This window comes from Brassica rapa, chromosome A03 (assembly GCF_000309985.2).
Source record: "Brassica rapa cultivar Chiifu-401-42 chromosome A03, CAAS_Brap_v3.01, whole genome shotgun sequence".
NCBI classification, from domain to species: domain Eukaryota; kingdom Viridiplantae; phylum Streptophyta; class Magnoliopsida; order Brassicales; family Brassicaceae; genus Brassica; species Brassica rapa.
The window spans coordinates 4,297,049-4,322,005 of NC_024797.2; the positions used below are offsets into that span (position 1 = coordinate 4,297,049).

Sequence of the window (24,957 nt, forward strand, 5' to 3'; positions counted from 1 at the left end):
ATATAAGAGAACCCACTTTCTTCTGGGCCATACCCAAAGAAAATGCGTCTTCGTAGAAATGTCCTTAGAGAAGGTTCGGTAAATCAATATAACTTGGATAAGAACAAGAAAGGATCCATTAAAACGTTTGAAACTCGTCTACACATTCTCCAGATGTTACTCCAAAAAATACTAGTAAAAAGATCAACTAGAAAATATAAAAATGTTATCGTTCCTACGAGTCAGTGGACCCAATACCATTCGCCGTCGTCGGAAAACACCTCGGAATATCAGCCACCGAATACGATCTCCACGCACAAAAACCCGACGACTTCAAATTACCGGAAGACCCTTGACTCCTAGGATGCAGCGGGGGAAGCATCATCTTCCTCGGAAGGGATCCAGAGATCGTCGGACTTGTTCCCGTCGACGAGTCTCCACCGGAGGAAGATCCTTCTCCGGCCATCACCCCGGCAGCAACCGCCATGGCTAGCGCCAACGCGCTCCTGCTAGAGCTCATCATCTGTTTCTTAGAGATCCTTCCACGTGGAGTCGTCTTGTTGTTCTCCCAAATCTGATGGCAGAGGAGGTTCCTCCTCCTCCGACCGTAAGGATTCTCAGGCTTCGCTACGTCTTTCATCGAAGATGAAGAAGCCAACGCCGACGCAGCACCCGCAGCTAAATTCGTGAAAGACTTTGACTTTCCATTGTAATACTTCGATATCCCTTTCCTACACAACCACATTCAAACATTCAGAAAAAAACTCGGTACTTTTGTCTTAAAAAATGTTTCTAGAAACTTTGACTTTCTTGAGATTCAGACAGAAACTCTCAATTTTATTTACAAGATTTAAAAAATATATTAAAATAAGAAAAACTATCAAATCTAATTAAATATATTTACAAGATTTACCTAACGGGCAAGGCTTCTTCGAGAGATTCCATCAAATCAAGAGGACATTTGTACGGAGACTCAGCTTCATTCTCTCCGACACCATATTCCCCGTCATCGTCGTCGTCGCTGTTCCTCCCAATAGAAGAAGAAGGTGAAGAGAAAGACTCAGAAGAAGATCGATCATACAGATGATCACCGGAGACATTCAACACGTAAGATTCAATTCTATCCATCTCAGTCGACATTTGGACTTTATATGTCAGAAAATCTTAGAAACTTCTTACTATTATATTTCTCGAACTCACAATAGAGTCTCTTACGTGAGAGGAAATGAAAGAGGAAGAGAAAGATGAGATCTTTATAGTTTGATCTTTGTCCCTGCGTGTGATCTGGTTGACTGGTTGTTATTACGTATTTATTATTTTATTAAATGTTTTAAAATTTTAAAATCAAGAAGTGACTAAAGTGAGAACGAGGAAGAGGATAAAGTAGCTGTTGACTAAACCTTATCGACATCAAGGGACACGTGGCGCTTTCTTAACCGTTGCGGCTGGATAGAAACTGGGAAGAATGTCGCGTGGCAGTGCCGAGATGGTTGTTTCTGAGAAACGGTGAGGATATGAAGATGGGACCACAGAAGCCGATTTAAGCCGACAGTACTTCTTCCTCCGCTTGTATTTTTATTCATTTGATATTTAATTTTCGAGAATAACTTACCTTTTATTCGTTTGGGGAATAATGAACAACAGCCGGAATAAGATTTTCACATTAAATTCATAAATGTCCTCTTATCAGTTACCACATTTAGAATATTTAATGTTTATCTTCTTCTATCATTCATTACAATCCATGTCGAGATTTTGTCATTATTACTTTATAGCTAGAACACCATTTTCATTAGTATTATCATTATCATTATCGTGTATATATATATATTTTTTTTCTTTTTATATATCAACTAGGTTAAAATCCGCACCTTGCGCATGATAATCATTATATATAAAAGTTATTTCATATATTATATGGTTTTAACATATTATGAAATAATAAATATATATTGAATAATTAAAAATTCAGTAACTATTAATTATATAATTAAATTGGTGCGAACATATAAAAAAAATTATTAATCCAAAAATATTTTTTTATTTGATATGGTATATAATTAAATTTAAATGATAGTAACATATATAGTGTATTTTAATATTAATATTTATGAAATGATTTTTTTTGCTCATATGTTTTTCTAATCATTTGTATATGTTATAGCAAAAATTTAAAATTACTGATGACAAAATTTTCACTGTAGCATTAATAGGTTAAGTAATTTATAATATTTTTAAAAATTAAGTTTTCAATATATTTTCAAAATTTTTATCAAAAAAATTGATCAACGTAAATTTCAAAATTAAAATATTTATGTATTTTTATATGGCATATAATTTAATTTAAAATGATATATATATATATATATATATATCTTTTATTTTTAATACTTATTAAATGAGACTTCAACTTATATGATTTTTTTAATCATTTGTATCATGTCATAACAAAAATTTTAAACCATGGATCACAAATATAGCATATAAAGAAATTTTTTAATGTTTATTATATGGTTACTATGGTTGTTTAATTTATTTTTATAGTTTAAAATTAACAAATATAATATAAGATACACTTAATTTTATCTAATCTTTATTATTCAAAATCATTAATTGTCATATATACTTTAGCCATATTAGGAAATCTTTAATAAAAAACTTATTATATATTTAGATGGACCAACCTATTTCTCTAAGGATTCTAAGAATCATTCTAGTGATGACACATGACTATAAAAAAATGTTGTAATGCTTCTCAAATAATATATAAGGGATATCGTATGGGTTGCCACTTACCACCATGGTCTATATATATCTTCGTAATTTATTTTATTTAATATTTAAAATTAGTACACAAAAATTTGAGATATGTTATTTTTATGAAATTTGTCTTGATACATAAAACTTACCGGAAGACAAAATTAACCAATAAAAATGTTATATTAGATAACTGATCATAAATATCAAACAATATTAATTTTTATGTATAGTAATGAGAAAATTACAAATTTTAACCAAAAAAAAAAAAATCTTCGCCCATCAAATAAATTAAAATAGAGAGAGTAAGTAAAATGCTAACAACTTAACATGTTCTCACTGTTAATTCATGTTTATTAGACTGACGGATCTGTTACATTTTTAGAACATAAACGTAGAACTGAAATTAATGAAAGCCATTTTCTGTTTGACATCAACTTTATGGTTTTCGTATATGATTTGCATCTTATATTGTGTCACCTGTACGGATTTAACCACTATCCGTATGATCATAAAATGTTGCCTCATTCGTTTATATACGATAGTTTGATTTAAATGTATATACGAGAATTCGTTTATATACGATTGTTTGATTTAAATGTATATACGAGAATGAAAAACAAGAATACTTTGGCAAAACAAAAGAAAGAAGACTAGTTGGGGTGGGTTGCGTAAAGCATTCAAAATTCAATCAAAACCGCGTATCAACACAAGCTCTCATCTCATCAAGATCATTCTCATGGGTCCTCCTTTAGCACTCATCTATAGACCCACTCTTGTTCACTTTTCCCTTTTCAATTTATATTTCAATGTAATGTGTCCGAACAAACTAACCCCACTCATTGTTGTTGCCCCCACCGTGTTGTCCGTCCAATCACGTGGCGTTGCCTAACTCCTTAATTCCATTTGTTCCATGTGCGCAGTTTATGTCATCCATAATCCATTTCCTATTCCTCATTAACATTTAAGTACCTATAGTAGTAGAGGCAAGTTACATCCTTTTGGTTTCTTATGGCTTTAAACTTCACCTTCAACAGCATCTTGAGAATAAGCTCTTGGCCAAGAGGATCCCTGATTCATCACAATACATTATAAAGGTCAAATCAGATCTTAGAGAAGAAACATAGATCGTCGGTGTATTGATTTTTGAAGTTAATTGTTAATGTTTTCTGGTCATGTGTTCGTCAAAACTTAACAGTTTGTTTCCGAAAAAGTCTGTGTTGTATAGAATTATAGGGTTGATAAACTAAGGTTTGGGAGAGTTTATGAGATTTTTATAGTTTTGTGAACTACAAAAAATACAATTCACATGATTTAACTGAGCTGTTTGTTAAAAGATATGTGTTCGGTTTAATTGCCCTCATACCAAGATGATGTATTTGCTTTTCAATTCTAGTGATCAACATCAACTTACACTCTCCATCTGAGGCATCGTCACTGTGACTACTTTAGTAGAACCGAACATCATTAGTCCTCTTTATCTCGATATATTGATAGTCTCATTAAATATATCTCTTGAATTATAGTAAACATACGCTCATTTTGCGCTGAAACTGTCACAAACACTGATATGCTATATGTTGATTCTATACCTCTGGTTTGGCTTTCTGGACCATCATGTCCTACTACTTAGTTTAGTCCTTGTAAAAAAAAAAAAAAACGTTGACGAAATGAGGGGTATATCTTAAGTTTTTAGTTAAATATGAATGTTTCGGTTATGTGAAGGAGAGGGCGATAACAAGAAACACATGATAATGCCATTGAATTCTTTAGACCTTCCGTTTGGGGTATGTGATATGTCTTTTGTATTTCTTTCAGCCTGTGTGGAGGTTCTCTTTAAGTGATTACATAATAGTTATATTAAAATTCTTGTTATATATTACATAAAATTTTATAAGAAAAGTTATAGAACATTAACTAATCCCAAACAAAACGCGAGCACTTGTAGAAATACACATATGTAACCTTACGTGTAAACTTTGAAAACATCCATGACCAAACAATAGGGGTCAATATTGGCTTGTTAACAAACAAAATGCAGTAAAAAGTACAGTGAAAGCAATGTGCAAGTAAAAGAAAGCACAAAAAACATATGAAATATATTTGTATAGAAATTTAATAAATGAAATAAAAAGATTAAGAAGATGAATTCTAGCTACTAATCTAATATACGAACCTAATAAGAGGCTAGTAGCTTAATGATTCACCTTCAGTAATGATGGAATATTCGGTCCAAGATCACTACTAAAAATATGGATCTCAGAAATTCCAAAGGTTAATATTGTAATGAGAGAAATCATCTTCAACAACATAAGCTCCATCGTAGTAAAAATCAGATGAGAGCTCCTGTTCATGTTGCTGTAACGAATCCTCCATGTAGAAGGTACCCAACTCTTCCGACATACTAGAAACCAGAAGATTCTCATCCCATAGAAACGGCCAATACGTTGTCGTATCATTACCATTGCTATTATTCTCGCTGTTGTAATTATTATATTCACCAACTTCTCCTAACGTTGGCCCACCAACATTAGTTTCCCCACGTGCCAAAATTCCTCCTCTTTCTTCCGACTTATCACCACGAGGCGACGGTGATCCTTGTTGTCGTGGTGGTGGTGGTAACAGTTCCTCGCTGGCGAAACGGTTAGCTGCCACCTGAATCTCCTGCGGCGTTAGGGAACGTCCACCGGGTATCTCCGGCGGATTATCCGGAAAGTTGAATCGCGCTCCGGAGCCGCGGAGACAGTAAAGAGCGGCGTCGAAAGCACGGGCAGCTTTCTCTGCAGAGTCGAAGGAGCCGAGCCAGATCCTCTCACGGCTGTTTGGGAGACGAATCTCGGCCACCCATTTTCCCCACTTCCTCTTCCTTACACCTGTGTACTTGGGTGATGCATCCATATCTCTCTATACAAATAAAATGGACAGGGTTAGATGAGTGTGTTTGTGTATATATTTTGGCTATTATGGTTTTCGTGTACTAATCCAGGTGTTTTTCTGGAATTGACAGTTATAGTGAGAATTGCGACTTGTTAGTGTATTTATATTTGTGTATGATAAGTAGAGTTCGAGAATTTGAAGAAGAAGGTCTTAGGTTGTCTGCGCGTTGAGGAAGATGATTACGTGGTAACGCGGTGATGACTGACAAAGAGACAGTCATGTTTATTATTTACCCCACGTGCCGTAAGTCCTCGTTTCACAAGCATGTGCTAACTTTTAGGTATAATCGGTATCCTTGTTTTAAATATATCCCCTTGCATACGCAAAGCGAAAAAATAGGTTGGTCCAGTTCGAGTCCTTTTTGCCATATATAAATCCTTTAATTCATTTTTTAATAGAGAGACATGTGTTGGTCAACATCATATCATATAGTATTGTGTCACGTTTTATGAAAGGCTACGCCTGTGGAGGAATTTTGGTTCTTCCCCCTTTTCTGCGCTAAATATACAGTATATCAACTTTTATCTTGAGAACAATAGAAAAATATCAACTACTATTATTTTTAATGTTAATTGATGTACGTAAGAGTTAAGATTAGCAGGTTTCCTATTACTTTCAGTGTTGGTTAACTTTTTGTTGGGACAATCAAGATCAGAGATACTAGTTTTTATATAGACCGTAAAGTATTAGACATTCAGAAAATGGATTCTATTCCGTTTTTTTTGGCCAAAAATGTTCAAGCAAGGAGTATTCTTTTTCAAAGTGTACTAGTTCATGCGGATGTGTATATATACATAACAATATTTATTGATATACAAATAAGACTAATTGGCTGAACATTAGTGTATATTCGTCCAGAAAACAAATTTAGGTAGGGATGCTAGGTTTCTAAAATCAAAAATGAAATACTCGTTTTTACATTCTATAAGATTAAATGCGACATTTAAAAATTTATACTACGTTATGTTTATACTAATATCATTCTTGAGTTCTTACGTCTTCTTGAGAAATTAGGACTTGTCTTTATCAACAAATCTTTTTTCACATAAACTAATTACTGACAATCCAGCATGATGTTTCGTTTTATTGTTTCCTTAATTATATCTCTCGAACATGACATTACTCATATTACACTACAAGAAAACAAAGAGATTCTGATGGCCAAAATCGTCGGAAGTTCGTCGGAAAAGGCCTATTCCGACGCATTTCTGACGAAGGCGTTCGTCGGTATCATTTCGTCGGAAAAAAAGAATTCGTCGGAATTTCGTCAGAATTTCCGACGACTTTCTGACGAATACCGAGAAATAACATTCTGACGAACTTCCGACAATATTCCGATGCGGACACACGAGACTAGAGTTCATCGGAAAAACTATATACCGACGGAGACGGATCCTCCGAAGATTCCGACGAACTAAGTTCTCGGTAAATACCGACGGAGTCTGATTCGTCGGTAAATACCGACGGAATATGACTCGTCGGTAAATACCGACGGATTACGATTCGTCGGTAAATTCCGACGACTCACCATTCGTCGGTATGTTCCGACGAATCATAGTCCGTCGGTATTTACCGACGAGTCATACTCCGTCGGTATTTACCGAGAACTTAGTTCGTCGGAAAATGTCAATTTTAATAATACGAATTAATTTTGCATTTTTATATATATTTTTTATATGAAAAATTAATTAATAAATAAATAAAATCTGAAATTTAAAACTAATAATATTATAGAATTTAAATTCATACAAACCGAAATAGAAAAAAAACATTCAGAAAATTTAAAATTCATGCAAAACGAAAGAAAAAAACATTCAGACAGTTTTAAAAAGCTGAAAAAAACTAAGAACTCGAAGACATCAAACGATCTAGCTTCTGCATTATCTCGGCGTTGAACTTCTTCTGGGATGCCAGCTCAGCAAGGATAGTGGCATTCTCCGAACGGATAGTGGCATTCTCCGAAAGGATAGTGGTGTTCTGCTCCTCCAATGCCCCAATCCGTTCATCTTTGTCATGTAGCTCCTCGAGAATCATGGGATCGGCATACGGAGCTTGCGAAGAAGACGCCGGATACGAAGAAGCACGGCGGGCCAACCCAACTAAACGGCCTCCTTTCCTTTTAGGAACCGCCTACAAAAATATTTAAAGTTAGTAAATATAGACAAATTAGTAATCGACATTATAAAAAAATATATTAATAAAAAAAATTACCTTTTCAACCATCTCATTTATTTGCAATAGGGACAAGTTGGTTGAAGCTCCCGTAGAATCGCCGTCATCAGAGAGAGGCTGAGATTGAGTTGCTATTTCAGCTTCCACCAAATCAACGACACCTTTGATCACGGGATCCTGAATTTGACCTGTCTTCTTGTTAGTGTGAGCCACCTTAATGAGTTGGAGACGATCAACGGGATTACCGTCATTTTCTTCGATCTAAAAAACCGCCATTATTAGCCAAGGAATATATAAAATATTTATTTAAAAAATATAAAGATAAATAATTAAAAAAAACTTACAAGTTCATCTTCCTTAGTAGACATAGAGCAAGCGCCGAGGTTGTGCACATACATACCTTTCCCGCCACGATCGCTCTTCCGGTTCTTGGAGTTCCTAGAAGACGTCTCTGCAGTTTCTTCCTTCTCCCAATGAGCTATCAACTGCTCCCACACCGTCCCGTTGATGAACCGTGGCCTCTTGTTCTTCTGCCAAACTGTCTTCCACGCGTTTATCTGCTTCGTATAAGAGTCCATGGCTTTTTCGTTGAATTTCTTACGGACTGTTTCCGTGAGATCGGAGTGCCAGTTGAACTCTTGCTACAAAACAAACATAATTTAATAAGTAAATATATTTTAAAAAATGTAAATACTTTAAAAAAATGAAGAGTTTACCGCAAACTGACGAAACCACAACTCTCGTTCTTCGAAAGGAATCACACTCCACTTTGAATATCCAAAACGAAGCATGGAGTACATCATCTGGTTGATGCTCCTGCTAATGCCATTTTTCGACTTGGTGAACCTTTAAAAAAAATACAAGTTAGTTAACAAGTTAATTAATGGAAAAAAACATAATACTACAAATTAAAAAAAATACTAACCAAGTGCTATGTCCTCGTCGTGGGTTGGGATGGAGAACCGGGAGATGCTCTCGACCTGGTTGTTGAACCAATAGATCAACTGGCATGACCCCCGGATCCTGTTGAGCAGCAGCGGGAGGGGCAGCGGGAGCTGGAGCGGGAATATATGCGGGAACCGAGTTTTGTTCGTGAGACGATCCCGATGCACGGGAACTGCTCACCGAACTACGTCGAAGACGGGCTGCGGGGCGGGGTACATCCTCGGACCTAAAAAAAAATTAATTTATCAAAAATCTTTTCAAACCATTTCTATTTTTAATGTTTTCATTTATATATTTACAAAAGGTTTTATAAACGTTTAAAAAAAACAACTAAATTTTTTATTATACATGATTTATATATATATTGTATACAAAATTATAAATTTTTATAATTACAGAAAAATGTTGTTAAATATTTTTAAAATTTTTAAAAAACGTTTTATTATACATAGTTTATTACTGGAAATTTGTAAAAAATTATTAAAATTTTAAAATTTTTTATTATACATGATTTATATATATATATATGTATACAAAATTATAAATTTTTATAATTATAGAAAAATGTTGTTAAATATTTTTAAAATTTTTAAAAAACGTTTTATTATACATAGTTTATTACTGGAAATTTGTAAAAAATTATTAAAATTTTAAAATTTTTTATTATACATGATTTATATATATATATGTATACAAAATTATAAATTTTTATAATTATAGAAAAATGTTGTTAAATATTTTTAAAATTTTTTAAAAACGTTTTATTATACATAGTTTATTATTGGAAACTTGAAAAACGTTTTTAAAAATCAAAAAACGTTTTAAAAACAGGAAAACGTTTTGAATTTTAACAAAAACACAAAATAATTCCAAAAAAAAACTTAAACAACAATCCAAACAACAATCCTAACTTATATATCCTAAACTATCCATTCAATCCTAAAATTTTCAATCAAACAACCTAAAATCCGAGATCTAACTTCCAAAACCCTAAAAAATTGGGATAAAACAAGGTTGGGATGATTCTTACATGATTTGGGGTTTGGGGAAGATGATTGGGGGCCGGAATGGGGGCCGCCGGTGATGGGGGCTCGAGAACGGCCGGAATCGCCGTGAAAGGGAGAGAAATCGCGGAGAGAATTGAGAGAGAGCCGGAGGCGGAAATAACGAAGAAGGAAGAAGATGAGTAATTATATTTAACAATTCCGACGGATACGGGTTCGTCAGTATTCCGTCGGTATCATTAAATATATATCAATTGGCGGTCCGCGAAAATTTCACGCGGTTTGGTTTTCCCGGGTAAATTACAATTCCGACGGAATTAAGTTCGTCAGTATATTCCGACGGAATACTGACGACTCATTCCGACGGAATACTGACGACTTAGTGTTTAAGGGTTGGTTACAAGTTTCTAAAAGCAAAATCCAAATCTTTGATAATATATATAGTATTTTCATAAAGATTTAACAGTAGAAATGTTTTGATAACACGAATTTATACAACAACATTTTTTGTAGTGTAAGATTAGATGAATGTGATTGTATAAGTATATGAGTGTTAAGATGAGATGTTATGAAAACATGTGATATGCATACATAAATATTTTTATGAATTGTTATATTTGAACGGTTGCGATCTAATACTATACTAAACACTTATTATGTATTATTTTCATAGTTTTGGCATATAAATTTATAGATTTTTATGTTGGAAATGTTTTAAAAACACATGTCCTCGGTAATTCGTCGCAATATACCGACGACATCCCGACGAACTAACAGAGTTCGTCGTAATGTCGTCGGTATGTTGCGACGAATTACCGAGGACTTTTTAAAAACACATGTCCTCGGTAATTCGTCGCACTGTACCGACGACATTCCGACGAACTCTGTTAGTTCGTCGGGATGTCGTCGGTATATTGCGACGAATTACCGAGGACATCTCCAGACTTTCATGAAACTCTTTATCGTCGCTATCTCGTCGGTATTTTGCGATGGATTTCCGACGGACCAAATGGAAAAAAAAAAAAAAAAAAAACTAATCCGAATCTTCTGAATCTTCATCAAACTCCCCAACCTCAGCTTCTGGTTCCGAATGTACAACAGCATCAAGTCCAAACTCAGTCAAATCCTCAACGAGTTCAACATTTGCCAAATCTTCAACTGCCTGGGCGTTGCTGGTAGACTCTGGTTGCAATGGTTCATCATCATCAGAAGTTCCATCCACTCGTCCTCTTGGGTTGATTTGCGTTACAGTGACCCATGGATCATCTCTGTACGTCACCCGAGGGTAACTGATGTAACATACCTATACATATCAATTATACAAATATTAGTAAAATATATAGCATTAATTAATTGTATTGGAAAAAAATTATGAATAGATTGACATACCTGATCAGCTTGCGAACCAAGAATGAAGGGATCATAGTATTGAAGTTTCCGCCGCGAATGAACTGATGTAACACCAAACGCATCAATCTTCACTCCTCTATCTGGGGTGGTGTCATACCAATCACAATAGAATACTACACAACGCAATCCAACCATTCCAGGAAATTGGATTTCCAATATTTCTTTTATGTTGCCGTAGTAGACATCGTCACCGGAAGAAGATGAAACACCAGCATCATATGTTGTCTTAGAATGACCTTTCCTTGTGAATGCATATCCTCGCGTACAAAATTTTGGATATGATTTGACCACATAGTTTGGTCCCTGCACAAATTCGCGTATCCAATCATCGAACACAAAACCTCTGGCCAAACCATCATTCACCTACAAATTAAAAACATATATGAGTGAAAAGTTAATTAGTTTATATTAAATTTAAACTACTCATTTGCATAGGGTAATATGATATATGACTCACATAACTACGAAGCCACACAGCAAATCCGTTATCTCTAAGTTGTTGAAGCTCATCTTCTGTTGCATGCCTGTGAGTCATACGCAACTCCGCCATATATACACTATATACAAAAATATTATCAATATGAAATAAATTTATTGAATATTAATCTAACAATGTAAATGAAAAAATATTTTTACCTCTCATATTGTAGAACATCTTCACAGTTGGTGAGCAAATATGTTTGCAAATGAGCGTGCTCAGTGTCCGTAAGTCTGCGCTTCGTGAATTTTCCGCTAAGTCGTCCTATTTCCTTGAACATGCTTGGGACAGTAACATGATATGTTGCTCTCTCCCCTCTGTCATCATGCCGAGCAGGTCTTCGGTGTTTTGTATGCACTTCTGGTGGAAAATAATTTTCAGCAAAGATTGCAGTTTCTTCATTGATCACCTGTGCCACTATAGATCCTTCCACCCTGCTTTGATTTTTGACCATCTTCTTCAGATGATGCATATAACGCTCAAAAATATACATCCATCTGTACTGCACAGGACCACCAAGTTCCAATTCTCTTGCGAGATGAATAGCAAGATGTTCCATTACATCAAAGAATGATGGAGGAAATATCTTCTCAAGGTTGCACATGCTGACTGGTGCGTTTGTCTTCAAATTATTAATACCCTCTTCAGTCACTACTCTGCTGCATAAGTCGCGGAAGAAAACACTTATCCCTGCAATTGCTTCATGAACATTACGTGGCAATAATGCTGAAAAAGCAAACGGGAGGAGGCGCTGCATAATTACATGACAATCATGACTCTTCAAGCCACTAAACTTTCCTTCGCTTCTATCAACGCAGTTCCCCAAATTTGATGCATATCCGTCAGGAAATTTCACTTTATCTGTAATCCAATCAAAGAACTCTTCTTTTCTAGCACCATCCAGCCGATAAATGGGAAAAGGGGCCGTACCGTTCTCATCAACGTGAAGTTCAGAACGATCACAGATATCGACTAAATCCAACCTTGACTTCAAATTATCCTTCGTTTTACCTTGGATGTTAAGGACTGTGTTCATCAGATTGTCGAAGAAGTTCTTCTCAATATGCATGACATCTAAATTATGCCGCAATAGATGAGTCTTCCAATATGGCAGATCCCAGAAAATACTCTTTTTGTGCCAGTTATGTAGCTCTCCAACCGCACTGACTCGAATGTTTTCATGTCCACCTACATCTGGCGTCCTTTCTGCATCAAAATCCCTAAACTGCTTCAACAAATTTTCCCCACTAACTTCCTCAGGTGGACCATCAAACACCTGCTTGTTCTTCGTAAACGAAGTCTTACTCCTGCGGTATGGATGATCAGGTGGAAGAAATCGTCTGTGACAGTCAAACCAACACGTTTTCCTTCCGTTCTTTAGTTGGAAAGCATCGGTGTCATCTTGACAATATGGACATGATAGCCTCCCATGTGTTGTCCATCCAGATAACATACCATATGCTGGAAAGTCACTTATTGTCCACATAAGTACTGCCCGCATCTGAAAGTTTTCTTTGCACGAAACATCGTATGTCTCAAAACCATGCGCCCATAGTTGTTGCAACTCATATATCAGTGGTTGAAGAAACACATCTAGTGATCTTTTAGGATGATCTGGACCGGGGACGAGAATTGAGAGAAACAAAAACTCTCGTCGCATGCACAAGCTCGGCGGTAAGTTGTACGGGGTCACGATAACTGGCCATAGAGAATACTGTCTTCCATGCTTTCCAAACGGGCTGAAACCATCAGTAGATAATCCAAGATAAACATTTCTTCTCTCTTCCGCAAATTCTGGATATGTTGACTGGAAATGTTTCCAAGCCTTCGCATCTGAAGGATGTCTAATCTCACCATTTGTGGAATGCTCTGCATGCCATCTCATTGCTTTTGCTGTGCGCTCACACTGATACAACCTCTTCAATCTTTCCGTCAAAGGCAAATACCACATTCTTTTGAACGGGATCGGAACTCTTCCCCTCGTCTCCTGATAACGAGGTTTCCCACAAAATTTGCATACATTTCGTGTCTCATCCGCTCTCCAGTAGATCATGCAGTTGTCAATACATACATCTATCACTTCGTACGGTAGTTGAAGACCGGCTACAAGTTTCTGAACCTCGTAGTATGAACCCGGTGCAAGGTTATCCTCAGGTAGAATACCTTTGACAAAATCAGTAATCGCATCCATGCATTCTTCAGCCAAATTATAGTCTGTCTTAATACCCATTAATCTAGTTGCAGATGATAAGACTGAATGACCATCTCTACAATTTTGATACAAAGGTTGTTTTCCTGCATCTAACATATCAAAAAATCTCCTAGATTCGGGATTTGGTTCTTCCCCTCTATAATGATCATGTACCATCTGCTCAGTACCTACACCATAATCTATATCCGTTCTAGGTTCTTCTAACCTAATATCAGGCTGAAGTTCACTAACAGGCTGAGGTTCGCTAGTACTACCATATTCATAACCAGTTTCCCCATGAAGGTACCAAACTTTATAATTACGTGAAAACCCTTTCATATACAAATGAGTCCAAACATCAAATTCTTTTATAACCTTATTATTATTGCAAGTAGAGCAGGGACATCTTAACATACCACTTTTTGCATCCGGTTGCTGTTGAACAAGCCTCATGAATTCTCCAATTCCTTGAACGTATTCTTCCGTAAGCAAATTAGTGTTGGGATCCAAATGAGGTTTATCCATCCACGAACGATAATAAGCTCCTGAAGACATGATTTTCACGGAATTGTTATGACTAAAGAGAAAGAAGAGAGAATGAGGTGTGAATGAGATGAATGAGGAGGGGTTGCATTTATAGGAAATTGCTTACGGATATCCGACGACTTTCCGACGGAATACCGACAGATATTAAGCATTCCGTCGGAATTCCGTCAGTATTTTCCAATCTCGAACGGCTATAAAACGGTCATATTTATTTGTCGGCAACGGTCACTTGGTTCGTCGGAAATTCGTCGGAAAATACCGACGGAATACCGACGACCGTAACGGTTATATCTTTTCATCGGCATATCGTCGGAAATTTGACGGAATATTCCGACGACTTTTCGACGACTACAACGGTTATATTGTTTATCGGAATATCGTCGAAAAGTCGTCGGAATATTCCGACGACCCATGTTTTCTCGGAAATTCGTCGGAATTAGCCGACGGAATTCCGACGACTTCAGATTTTTTGTTTTCGTCGGAAATCGGTCAGAATTCCGTCCAAAGTGTCCGACGGCTGTGTCGTCCGTCGGAATCTCCGTCGGAATTCGGCGTGTTTTCTTGTAGTGTTAAAGATATGGAAAACAAACAACTCACTGGTTGCTGAGGTTTATATAAAGACAGGAGTCTAAAGGGTGATTACAAACATATAAAGACGATCATTTCAGAGTCGACGAATCCATAATATAATTTTGACTTGATGTCAACGAATTTTTTTAAAGACAGATGGAAGAAGCCCACAAGAGAACTTAGTGGGCTTTCTTGAGCCCATATAAAACAACAAGACGAAGAGAACATACAAACGCCATTTTCAGAAACGAACTTACTTGGCAGTTGGCTCCTTATGCGGATGCACGTGGATTCAAAGGAGTTTGACAAGAGGGCAGTCGCTGTTATGCACGAGCTGCTTATTTTTACTCTGGAGAATAGATTGGCGACGACAGATCATCTGACCCATTTCAGGAGGGAGTTTGTGATGCCTCAGAAGCTGATGAGGTTTTTCCTGAAATATTGTGGTATTTTCTATATTTCTGAGAGAGGGAAGAGATCAGTGTGTTATTTACAGAAGCTTAAGAAGGGCAGGAGCTGATTGAGAAGTATCCTTTGATACTTTGGAAAGAGAAGTTGCTGCGGTTAACTGGTTTACAGAGGAAGGACGAGAGATATTCCGAGTTATTGTGATACATTGGAAATGGACGAGGGAGAATTGTTGGGTAGTGGTTCAGGAGATGAGGGTTTGAGAGTTGGATTTGAGAAAAATGACGATTACATGATCAGATGATGATTATGAGATGGACAGTGGTGACTGGTGAAGTGAATGATGCATATGAAGAGAAGTGCAAAGTTTTAACAAAAGGCTAGAAATCATTTGTTGAGAGCAAGAATCTGATGTATCATATACGGAACTATTTGCATAAACGTGACATTTATAGATTCACAAGCTTCATTCATGTGACTTTTGCCAAACAGAACATTTTTATCCCCAAGCTTGTTGTTATTCTTAAATATTCAAAATGTCTTTCTTATGTCTCCCAACGAAAAGAAAAATCAGAAAGGAACACAAATAAATAAGAAAAGAAGTAGGGAAGTAAAGAACCAAAGAGTTGATTCACCATGTCTGAAAAAAAAGAGACATTAATCACTCTTTGTGATTCAAGCAAGCCAGTCGTCTCCATCCATGCTCTCAATCTCTCCAAACTCCACACTGTAATATAATATCATATTCATTCAAATGTTAGACTAGGGGTGTAACTGGATTTCTATTTTTTGGAATGGAATTGTATGGAATGACCTATTCCTTTGGATTCCAAAAAAAATTTACCAGTTAGATGGAATACAAAATAAATCTCATTCCAAAAATTCATGTGGAATCAATGGAATCAAAAGGAATGTAGTTATAGTTCATTCATGATAAAAAAAGTAACGTGAATGAGATGGAATGGAATCAAATTAATAAAAAAATACTTTTAGTTAAGTTTAGATATTATGTAACTTATTTACTGCAATCAATTAATAGATTTGCTAAGATTCTTGAAGTTTATAATTCTCGTATGCGATTGTTACTAATTGGGCAAAATAACAGCAAAATACCTTTTTTTGTTATTTTTAACACTTCTAATTATTCAATGCTTTAACTATTTACAGGAGAGAACTTCTCCAAACTTTATTTTTTCTATTTTCTTCTTGGAGATCATAAAGCTTTAAATTTTCCAGTTTTTTCAACCGAAATATGATGGATAAGAAAGCAACAAATCATGCTACATGAAATCTATTTTAGTATCATACACGTTTTATTGATATATTCTAACATATTCTTAATAATTTAATTTAAACTAAAGTTACTCATTCCATTCAATTCCTTTAAAAAGTTACCAGTTGTGTTAGAAAAATATTTCTCTGCAATTATTCATCCCATTAATTGTTATTCCATAACTTCCATCATTCCATTATTTAGCATTCCATTTTCTTCAATTCCTTTAATTCATAGTATTTCAAAACTTGAGTACCAGTTACAGATAACCACTGGTAACCACAAAAATCTATAAGAACACTAAAGAAAACAAGTTGCCTAGCAAAACCAAAGTCAAATAATACAAAGTAATGATAACACAACAATATTATTGTGGGATGACGTCAAGATTGTTTTGGGACAGTAAGGATAGTGTTTTATCATTGGACCAAAAAAACAAAAAGGACAGCTTCAGATCATGTAATAAACCGATGTGGACCCTTCTAATTCCAGGAATTTCAGTCACTCTTCTTCCATATTAATTTTGATCAATTAGTCCCATTTAATTATACATCAAAAATATTTTTATAACAAGATTTAAATACCGAAATGTTTAAAGAAAAATAAAATTAATTTACCAGGACAATGGAGGATTATGAGGGGATGAGTAATGGGTGAGATTGTAAGGATGAAACAATTCTTCTTCATCCGTTGTATTTAACCACGAAGGAAACTCCATCACGTCACTTAACTTCGGGAACACGTCTTCTTCCACCGACTTCATCATGAGCTCTGACCACCAAGCTGACGTCACCACGTTGTTATCCGATTCCATCAGCTGCTTTGGCGGCTGGTGAGGAACCGATTCTGTTGTAGCGGCGAAGGTGGGAAGGGGAGGGGAAGGGGAGGAGTAGAATTGAGGATACGTGGTCGGAAACATTACTGAGGATGATGAAGGAGAATTTGACGATGAAGATGATGATGTCGTAGAGGTTTGGATGAAGTCGTTGAAGTCGTGTAAGTTGAGGTTCAGCCCTAATGGTTTATTAGGGAGGAGGAAGTTGAGATGAGAACTCGACCAAGAAAATGGATCCGGAGGCGGCGGTGAAGAAAAAGGAATATGCGGCGGTGGAGGCGGTGGAATCTTGGCGGCTTGTCTCATGGAAGCGCGGTGTTGTTTTAAGGCGGTGACGATTTCTCGACGAGCTTCGGCCATGTTAAGGAGACGCTCTTGGTAAGGACGGCTCGTGTGGAGTCGTCTTCTCACTTGTTTCTTGTGCGTCTGCGTTTGCGTTTTGCCGCCGTTGTTATCCGCGGTTGTGGTGGTCGTAGTCATAGTGGTGGAAGAAGCAAGTTGTTGTTTCACGAGAGATTGGATGTAATGTAAAGTAGCAGAGACGGGTGGTTATGGCTTATGTGAACTGACCATTACAAAATAGTTATGATTTCACTGAGAAGATACTATTATTATTAGGCCATTTTTCTTCTCTTGGGTCATTTAATTTTTTCTTTGTTCTCAAGGCCTTGTTTGAGTGATTGTGATTGATGATGAGATCAGACAAATGTCTCTGGAAAGAAAACGAAAAAAAAAAGAGAGAGAGAGAGGTGATGAGGAGGAGAAAGAAGCAAAGGCTAGTGGCTGATATAAATAATCTGCTCTATCACAAAATGGTAGACATCTCTTTCTCTTTTGTGTGTTATTTTTCTTTCCCATTTAGGCAAAATGCATATATAATTTTCTTCTCATTCAACTTTGCCGTAAATGGCTCTAGTTTGGATGGTTGGCACTTGGCAGTAATTGACCAAAGTGTCCTCCAACTCAACGAGCGAGGGGCAAAGTAAATGCTTGTTTTCTTTAAAAAGTAGTATGACGGAAGAGTCAACTTGTGTGTTGGTGAATGGTTATTGTCTAAAATGACGGAAGAGATTAATCCATATGACACTAGTCTTCTGTTAAAGGCCCTTCGTCTGCAAGTACAGTGGGGCCGCATCTACATGAAGATCAACAAATGCTCATTCAGATATTGTTTCAAAAAAAAAAAAGATATTGTTTTTCTTTTTATCTACTCATATGATGCAAATGTTCTACCGCTCTCTTTTGATATATATTTGGAAAATTTAATACTTAATACTATAAAATGGACCGGAATAACCACACTAAGAAGAAAAGATATCTGATCGGTTTCAATTTGATGCCCTTAGAGAAAATCTAGAGCTGGCTACATGCACTTGCACATGCACGCAAACTATAGTTTGAGCTTTATTTGACTAAAGAAAGCCAATTGTTCCTTTATTTATTAATGCACGCAGATGCAGAATGCGAAATGTAGTAACAATTATTTATTTCACAAAAAGCTGATGTACTTTAGAGAGATTGAGATTATGGCATCACCAGACTAATGAGAAAAGAGAGGTATGGTGAAAATGTGTCCAAGCAATAGTGGGGATGTATACGCATATAGATAGTCCAAATCCAGACTATCATGTAATCGGTGAAAAATGTCAATTTTTCGTTGATGAAGATTGAAATTGGGTTTATGTTTCTCGTTGTGAGTCATGAGAGTCCTTCTCATTCTAGATTAGGTTTACTCTTTCATAAGTTAATGTGTATCATGAGTAATATAGTATCTATCGTGTAAGTGTAATGAATTAATTCATTTGTATATTTCAGTATAAATACGTCTTCTTATCCTCACTCTAATCCTCTTCACCTATAGCATGACCACTAATAACTTCTTATCTCTTCCAGCTCTGAAAGACATACACAGAATCTTAACACGAAAGAGCGGGGTTTCCCTTAATAGAAGGTGGGGATGAGAACGGATGTGACGCATCTTGGTCAGAAAGGTAATCGTACAAGTTGATGTTGTAAGAGAGGAGAGGTTAGCGTGACAAGTGGTGCCACGTGTGCCGACATTAGGAACCAATCAGAGTGAAACTGCCACGTGAGATCTCTCCACGTCCCGACAACAATCAAACCTATCTGTTCCTTCCACCATTCCTAACCTTTTCTTCTTCTTTTTTCACTATCGAGCTTATTAGTTCTTTCATTTCTTTTTCATTTCATTTCAATTTTGGCTTACTGGCCCTACTGTGACTAACTGACTATAACGCTGATACTAAAATGTTTGCTGGATTTGCAACTGCCATGATACTTGATGGCCAACTTCTACTTTGCTCAATCACTTCCACGAACTAGGTCTTAACTCCAGTTACTCAATCTGATTCGTTATCAGGCTTTAGTGACATGGAGCTTGTGTTAATACAGTTTGTATTTGTTTCTTTGGGCCGGATCTTGAGTGTAAGCCCAACACCAATGCATTAATTGATTTTCTCACATGACATCATTCTCCAACATGGACAAGGACATGCACACATTAATCACAATTATTATCCGACGTTAATCAATTAATACTCCAATTATTGTTGAATTATTTAATGATGACACGTCATCACCTCGTTAAAGTGGAAGGGTAAACATGTCATTATGAACTCCAGGCATGTTCGGTCGGTAAAATATGTAAACCTCTCGTAAATAATAATATAGGAAAGTGCGTTCGGCGAACAAACAATTCTCCTCGATTTTCCGATTCGCAATCTCTCTGTTTTCGAATTGGTTCTGGCGAGTTTTGATTTGAAATTGAGCTAGAGATTTGCTTTTTTTTCTTCTCCGATCTGATCCCATCGAAGCTTCGGGAAGAAGAAGAAGGAAGATGTTTAACGGGATGATGGATCCGGAGATGATCCGGCTTGCTCAAGACCAGATGAGCCGCATGACTCCTGCTGATTTCGCTAGAATCCAACAACAGGTTTCTCCTTTTTTGAAAAAAATTTGATTGATGTGATTGTAAATGTAATTAGATTCAGTTAAGGCTCTTGTTATTGCATTAGCTCGTTGTTACAATCAATCTCGCGGTTTCAATTTTAAATTCTTTGTTGAATGCCAATGTGTCTGAATCTCTGTTCTCTCGAGAGTAAAAAATTCACGAAAATTTAATTTGTACTTTGTTGTGACAAAGCATAATTACTTGTTATTGTGTTCCGAAAGAGAAAATAAAAATATTTACTCTGTTTCTTGATGTCAATTGTTGTTGTTAATTTACAGATGATGTCGAATCCAGATTTGATGAAAATGGCAACTGAGAGTATGAACAGCATGAGGCCTGAAGATTTGAGACAAGCTGCTGAACAGCTCAAGCATACTCGCCCTGAGGATATGGCTCAGATCGGCGAGAAGATGGCTAATGCCTCCCCTGAAGAGATTGCAGCTATGCGTGTTCAGGCTGATGCTCAGTTTACTTATCAAATCAACGCAGCTCAGATGCTTAAAAAACAGGTAATGCGAGGGAGTCTTTGATTTTTTTGTTTGTTTGTATTTATCTCTGTGTTTACTTGATACTGAAACCGTTCTGTTACTATATTTGGCAGGGTAATGAGCTTCATAGCCGAGGAAACTTCAGTGGTGCTGCGGAGAAATATTTGCGTGTAAGCGCCTGCATACGTATCTCTTGCTGTGCTATTTGACTTTTTAGTATTTTTTTGAAATCAAGAAGAGTTTTATCTCTACTTATTATGCAAATACTCGTTGATCATATCTCAGGCAAAGAACAATCTGAAGGACATTCCATCTTCTAAAGGCGGAGCACTTTTGTTGGCTTGTTCTCTCAATCTGATGTCATGTTATTTGAAGACGAATCAGCATGAAGAGTGCATAAAGGAAGGTTCCGAGGTATGTTAAACCTTGTGTATGCTAACATGTCTAGGAAAAAGAGTGATGTCAATCTATTATCTTTTTTTTTTCTTTTTCTTATAATAGATGTAACACATTAATGTCATCCTGTGTTGTTGTGATGAATTTACATTCTGACATTAATTTAGGTTTTGGCGTATGATGCAACAAACGTCAAAGCCCTATACAGGAGGGGACAAGCTTACAGAGATCTGGGACAGTTTGAAGTTAGTTCTTCTGTTGCTTATGGAAGTTCCATTCCTTGCCATTATGTCCTGTAAAAATATGTCCTGAATATATGTTTTCTCATTGATTGTTTAAATCTATAAGGATGCCATCTCCGATCTAAGTAAGGCTCATGAAGTTTCCCCTGAAGATGAGACTATTGCCGATGTGCTAAGGTATGTATTTTTTTTTTTTTTTTTGTGACTGGCAGTTTCATGCTTTTCAGCTCTGCTTGTTTCAGAGGTTAGAATATTGACATTATTAAAATAAACATCACTTTAACTTTTTCTTTTTCATGTAGAGATGCTAAGGAAAGATTGGCTGTTGAGGGCCCTGGCAAGGCATCATCAAGAGGTATTATTATCTTTCTGAATTGCTTCAAATAATATAGTGTTATTATGTCAAACCAGACATTTCTTAGCTGCATCGATGATCTGCTTCATCTATGAATGGCGAAACAACTGAATATTGTTATCTTGTTTGTTTTTTAGGTGTGGTGATCGAAGAAATAACTGGAGAAGGTACTGGAGAAAGTAAAAGACCGTCTAAAGAGGTTACTGGAGAAGGCAACACTAGTGGTCATGCTCGGGGCGTAAAGACCGATGTCGATGGATTACAGGCTCTCAGAGATGACCCGGAAGCAATCAGGTTCAACACCATAGATGTGTTGTTTTGTCTATTTGTCTCCTAATTATCACTTGAAGACATTAATCATCTTTCTTATTTTTGCTGCATGAGGTTGTATAATTTAAATTTCTCTTTTACTCATTCTTTGGCCTGCAGAACGTTCCAGAACTTTATTACAAAAACCGATCCCGAAACGCTTGCTTCTTTGAGCGGAGGCAAAGCTGGAGACATGTCACCAGACATGTTCAAAACTGCCTCTAGCATGATAGGTAAAATGTCCCCGGAAGAGATTCAAAAAATGGTCCAGACAGCCTCCTCGTTTAAAGGCGACAACCCTTTCGCCTCTTCGACTTCGCCATCCGGAGGAAACGGGTTTGCACCAACACCAGACATGCTTAAACTCGCGTCTGATATGATGAGTAAGATGTCAACGGAAGAGCGTGAGAGGATGTTTAACATGGCATCGTCTTTGAAAGCAAACGCTCCAGTTTCAAAATCGTACAGTGACACAGAAGCAACTGAGCCACGGGAAAGTAGTTTTGTAGGTGAGTCTAGTTCTTCGGCTCCAAGAAGCGGTTTGGATCCAAGCGTCGCTTCTGCTCCGCCTGCTGACTTGCAAGAACAGATGAGAAACCAAATGAAAGATCCAGCCATGCGACAGGTTCTTGTTTATATATTTTACCTAATCAGGAAACATAAATGTGATAGTAAATGTTCATATATTTAAGTGTTTTATTTGTTTGTTTTATTTGTTAGATGTTCACGTCTATGATTAAGAACATGAATCCGGAGATGATGGCAAGCATGAGCGAGCAATTCGGGATGAAGCTTTCTCAAGAAGATGCTGCAAAAGCTCAGGAAGCCATGGCTTCTCTTACTCCTGAAGCCTTGGAGAAAATGGTAAGCATTTGGTTTAGGAAAAAAAAAAGAGAATGTGAAAACAGAAATATTACAGAAGTGATTGTTTTAGTCCATCTCTCATTTGTCTAAAAACTAAATGTTTGTGTGCAGATGAGATGGGCGGACCGGGCTCAAACCGGGATAGAGAAAGCGAAGAAAGCAAAGAAGTGGTTGCTAGGGAAAGGCGGGTTGATCTTGGCAATATGCATGCTCGTTTTAGCAGTGATCCTTCATCGTCTCGGCTACATTGGAAGATAAACGAAACAACGAAGGTCTTTTGAGACTTCTTCAACCCTTTACGTCAAAGATCAGTCTTTGGTTTTGCTTCGTAGTTTGTACAACCGTAACATCGACTCATGTTTTGTCTCAATTTCTTCCACCTTTTTTTTTTTCCCGTCTGGTAAATTCATTCAAAGTGAAATACTCGTTTTGATACACAAGCTGGCGGCATAACAAGAAAGCCCCAGAAGCAAAAGCCCACATGAAGGCAGCATCTAAAACCCACGCAGGGGTGACTTACTAACAACTAAAACTGCAAATAAACTCATACGGCTAATAACTACACATGAGCATTAAACAAAACAATTCAACAGACTTTAGAATCAAGCACAAGCCAATGATTGGGGAAATATCGTTGCTCTCCATAGCCCAACACACGATAACATCCACCTCTTACAACCACACTGAGACTTACCGCTGCTGCTTACGCCCGCCAAACGATAACGTCCAAGAACCTGAAACTTCATAACCCGACAAGAGGGACCGTCATTCGATCAACACAACCTTCAGATACGGATGCGACGCACTCATATACGTCCGCTTAATCCTAGATAGAAGCCCAACCAAAAACCCACAACGACGAAGCCTTGCCAACTGAAATTTTCGGGATGTATTCCCGGATGAAAACCACACCGCACGGCAAGCAATCACTGCACCCATGAACTCTAAAATAAAGTCTGCTAAATCAACTGTTAAACTCCACGCATAACAATAACCAAACCTTGAACTGAACGGCCAAAATGGAGATACGACCACCACATACGCTAATTCCGTTTCGAGACCATACCACTTTAGACCAACCAAACACAACATACGACCGTACCAACACACCATAAACCAAACTGAACACACAAGATACTACAATCTAGAGCAAGAGCCACAAACATGAGAGCTTCAGAACCGTAAGACTCAAAGGCTTCGCCGGCGCCAGACTCAACCCACACGCCCTAAGCCACCGCAAAGACCATTAATCTACCTGATTCAAGCGAATCTCCAACCCAGGTCAAGCCGCAAAGGATCTGAAACTCCAAATCTGCAGAGATCTCCACACAAATCAATCACACAGACTGTCTCCACCTGCCCCACCGCTGCTTCTTGACGAGATTTAGCAGTGACACAAGCTTTTGGAGCCATCACCCTAAATAGACCCAGATTCGTAGCTAATCACCAACCCTAACACACAGATCTACAAAAGGATAAAGAAACTAAGCAGACTTGACCGGCGGTGGCGCTAACGGAGCCACCACGCGCCGGTCACCGGAGTTTGAAGAGATGAGGCTAAGAGGAGAGGAGCAGGGAACGGGATAATCTTTAAGTTTGTTGATTTTTTCCACCTTCTGTAGTGTTTTTTTTTTAATTTCTGAACTTTTAATATTAAAAAGAATACTCCCTCCGTTTTTTATTATAAGTCGTTTTAGAGAAACTTTTTTGTTCCAAATTATATGTCGTTTTCGGTTTTCTATGTAAAATTTATTAATAATTAATGTTGTATGACCAATAGTAATATATCTTCAATTTTTCTATTGGTTGAATTATGATTAGGTAAAT

General features: G+C 36.9%; 5 protein-coding genes and 1 long non-coding RNA gene across 6 annotated transcripts; 2 read left to right on the top strand and 4 right to left on the bottom strand.

Moving 5' to 3' along the window:
- Positions 1-72: 72 nt before the first annotated feature.
- LOC103856486 lies at positions 73-1,325 on the bottom strand. The gene is made up of 2 exons (XM_009133595.3): positions 893-1,325; positions 73-710 (listed from the first exon to the last, which is right to left on the bottom strand). The coding sequence occupies exons 1-2, from the start codon at positions 1,117-1,119 to the stop codon at positions 215-217; spliced, it is 723 nt and encodes a 240-aa protein (XP_009131843.1). The 5' UTR covers positions 1,120-1,325; the 3' UTR covers positions 73-214.
- LOC108871397 lies at positions 895-1,712 on the top strand. Its single transcript, XR_001958140.2, has 2 exons — positions 895-1,086; positions 1,332-1,712. It is a non-coding gene; the product is annotated as an uncharacterized LOC108871397 (long non-coding RNA).
- A 3,101-nt stretch (positions 1,713-4,813) lies between these two features.
- Positions 4,814-7,130, bottom strand: LOC103856487 (ethylene-responsive transcription factor ERF016-like). The gene has a single exon (XM_009133597.3). It carries the CDS (start codon positions 5,632-5,634, stop codon positions 4,996-4,998), a length of 639 nt encoding a protein of 212 aa, XP_009131845.1. The 5' UTR covers positions 5,635-7,130; the 3' UTR covers positions 4,814-4,995.
- A 3,516-nt stretch (positions 7,131-10,646) lies between these two features.
- On the bottom strand, positions 10,647-15,039 carry LOC108869646. Its single transcript, XM_033288051.1, has 4 exons — positions 11,841-15,039; positions 11,662-11,761; positions 11,184-11,567; positions 10,647-11,097 (listed from the first exon to the last, which is right to left on the bottom strand). Exons 1-4 carry the CDS (start codon positions 14,426-14,428, stop codon positions 10,828-10,830), a joined length of 3,342 nt encoding a protein of 1,113 aa, XP_033143942.1. The 5' UTR covers positions 14,429-15,039; the 3' UTR covers positions 10,647-10,827.
- A 772-nt stretch (positions 15,040-15,811) lies between these two features.
- On the bottom strand, positions 15,812-19,770 carry LOC103856488. Its single transcript, XM_009133598.3, has 2 exons — positions 17,288-19,770; positions 15,812-16,124 (listed from the first exon to the last, which is right to left on the bottom strand). The coding sequence occupies exons 1-2, from the start codon at positions 17,983-17,985 to the stop codon at positions 16,073-16,075; spliced, it is 750 nt and encodes a 249-aa protein (XP_009131846.2). The 5' UTR covers positions 17,986-19,770; the 3' UTR covers positions 15,812-16,072.
- A 424-nt stretch (positions 19,771-20,194) lies between these two features.
- LOC103856489 (outer envelope protein 61) lies at positions 20,195-23,551 on the top strand. The gene is made up of 11 exons (XM_009133599.3): positions 20,195-20,458; positions 20,755-20,985; positions 21,078-21,134; positions 21,250-21,378; positions 21,528-21,605; positions 21,709-21,779; positions 21,905-21,957; positions 22,095-22,251; positions 22,387-22,891; positions 22,987-23,130; positions 23,242-23,551. Exons 1-11 carry the CDS (start codon positions 20,363-20,365, stop codon positions 23,386-23,388), a joined length of 1,668 nt encoding a protein of 555 aa, XP_009131847.2. The 5' UTR covers positions 20,195-20,362; the 3' UTR covers positions 23,389-23,551.
- The last annotated feature ends 1,406 nt before the right edge of the window (positions 23,552-24,957 follow it).

Coding starts and splice junctions, on each gene's coding strand:
- LOC103856486 (XM_009133595.3), bottom strand. CDS start 1,119: ATGTCGACTGAGATGGATAGAATTGAATCTTACGTGTTGAATGTCTCC. Junction 711..892: donor GAAGAAGCCTTGCCCGTTAG/GTAAATCTTGTA, acceptor GTGGTTGTGTAG/GAAAGGGATATCGAAGTATT.
- LOC103856487 (XM_009133597.3), bottom strand. CDS start 5,634: ATGGATGCATCACCCAAGTACACAGGTGTAAGGAAGAGGAAGTGGGGA.
- LOC108869646 (XM_033288051.1), bottom strand. CDS start 14,428: ATGTCTTCAGGAGCTTATTATCGTTCGTGGATGGATAAACCTCATTTG. Junction 11,762..11,840: donor GATGTTCTACAATATGAGAG/GTAAAAATATTT, acceptor TTTTGTATATAG/TGTATATATGGCGGAGTTGC. Junction 11,098..11,183: donor TTGGTTCGCAAGCTGATCAG/GTATGTCAATCT, acceptor TGATATGTATAG/GTATGTTACATCAGTTACCC.
- LOC103856488 (XM_009133598.3), bottom strand. CDS start 17,985: ATGACTACGACCACCACAACCGCGGATAACAACGGCGGCAAAACGCAA. Junction 16,125..17,287: donor CATAATCCTCCATTGTCCTG/GTAAATTAATTT, acceptor ATTATATTACAG/TGTGGAGTTTGGAGAGATTG.
- LOC103856489 (XM_009133599.3), top strand. CDS start 20,363: ATGTTTAACGGGATGATGGATCCGGAGATGATCCGGCTTGCTCAAGAC. Junction 22,252..22,386: donor GATGACCCGGAAGCAATCAG/GTTCAACACCAT, acceptor TTTGGCCTGCAG/AACGTTCCAGAACTTTATTA. Junction 23,131..23,241: donor CTGAAGCCTTGGAGAAAATG/GTAAGCATTTGG, acceptor GTTTGTGTGCAG/ATGAGATGGGCGGACCGGGC.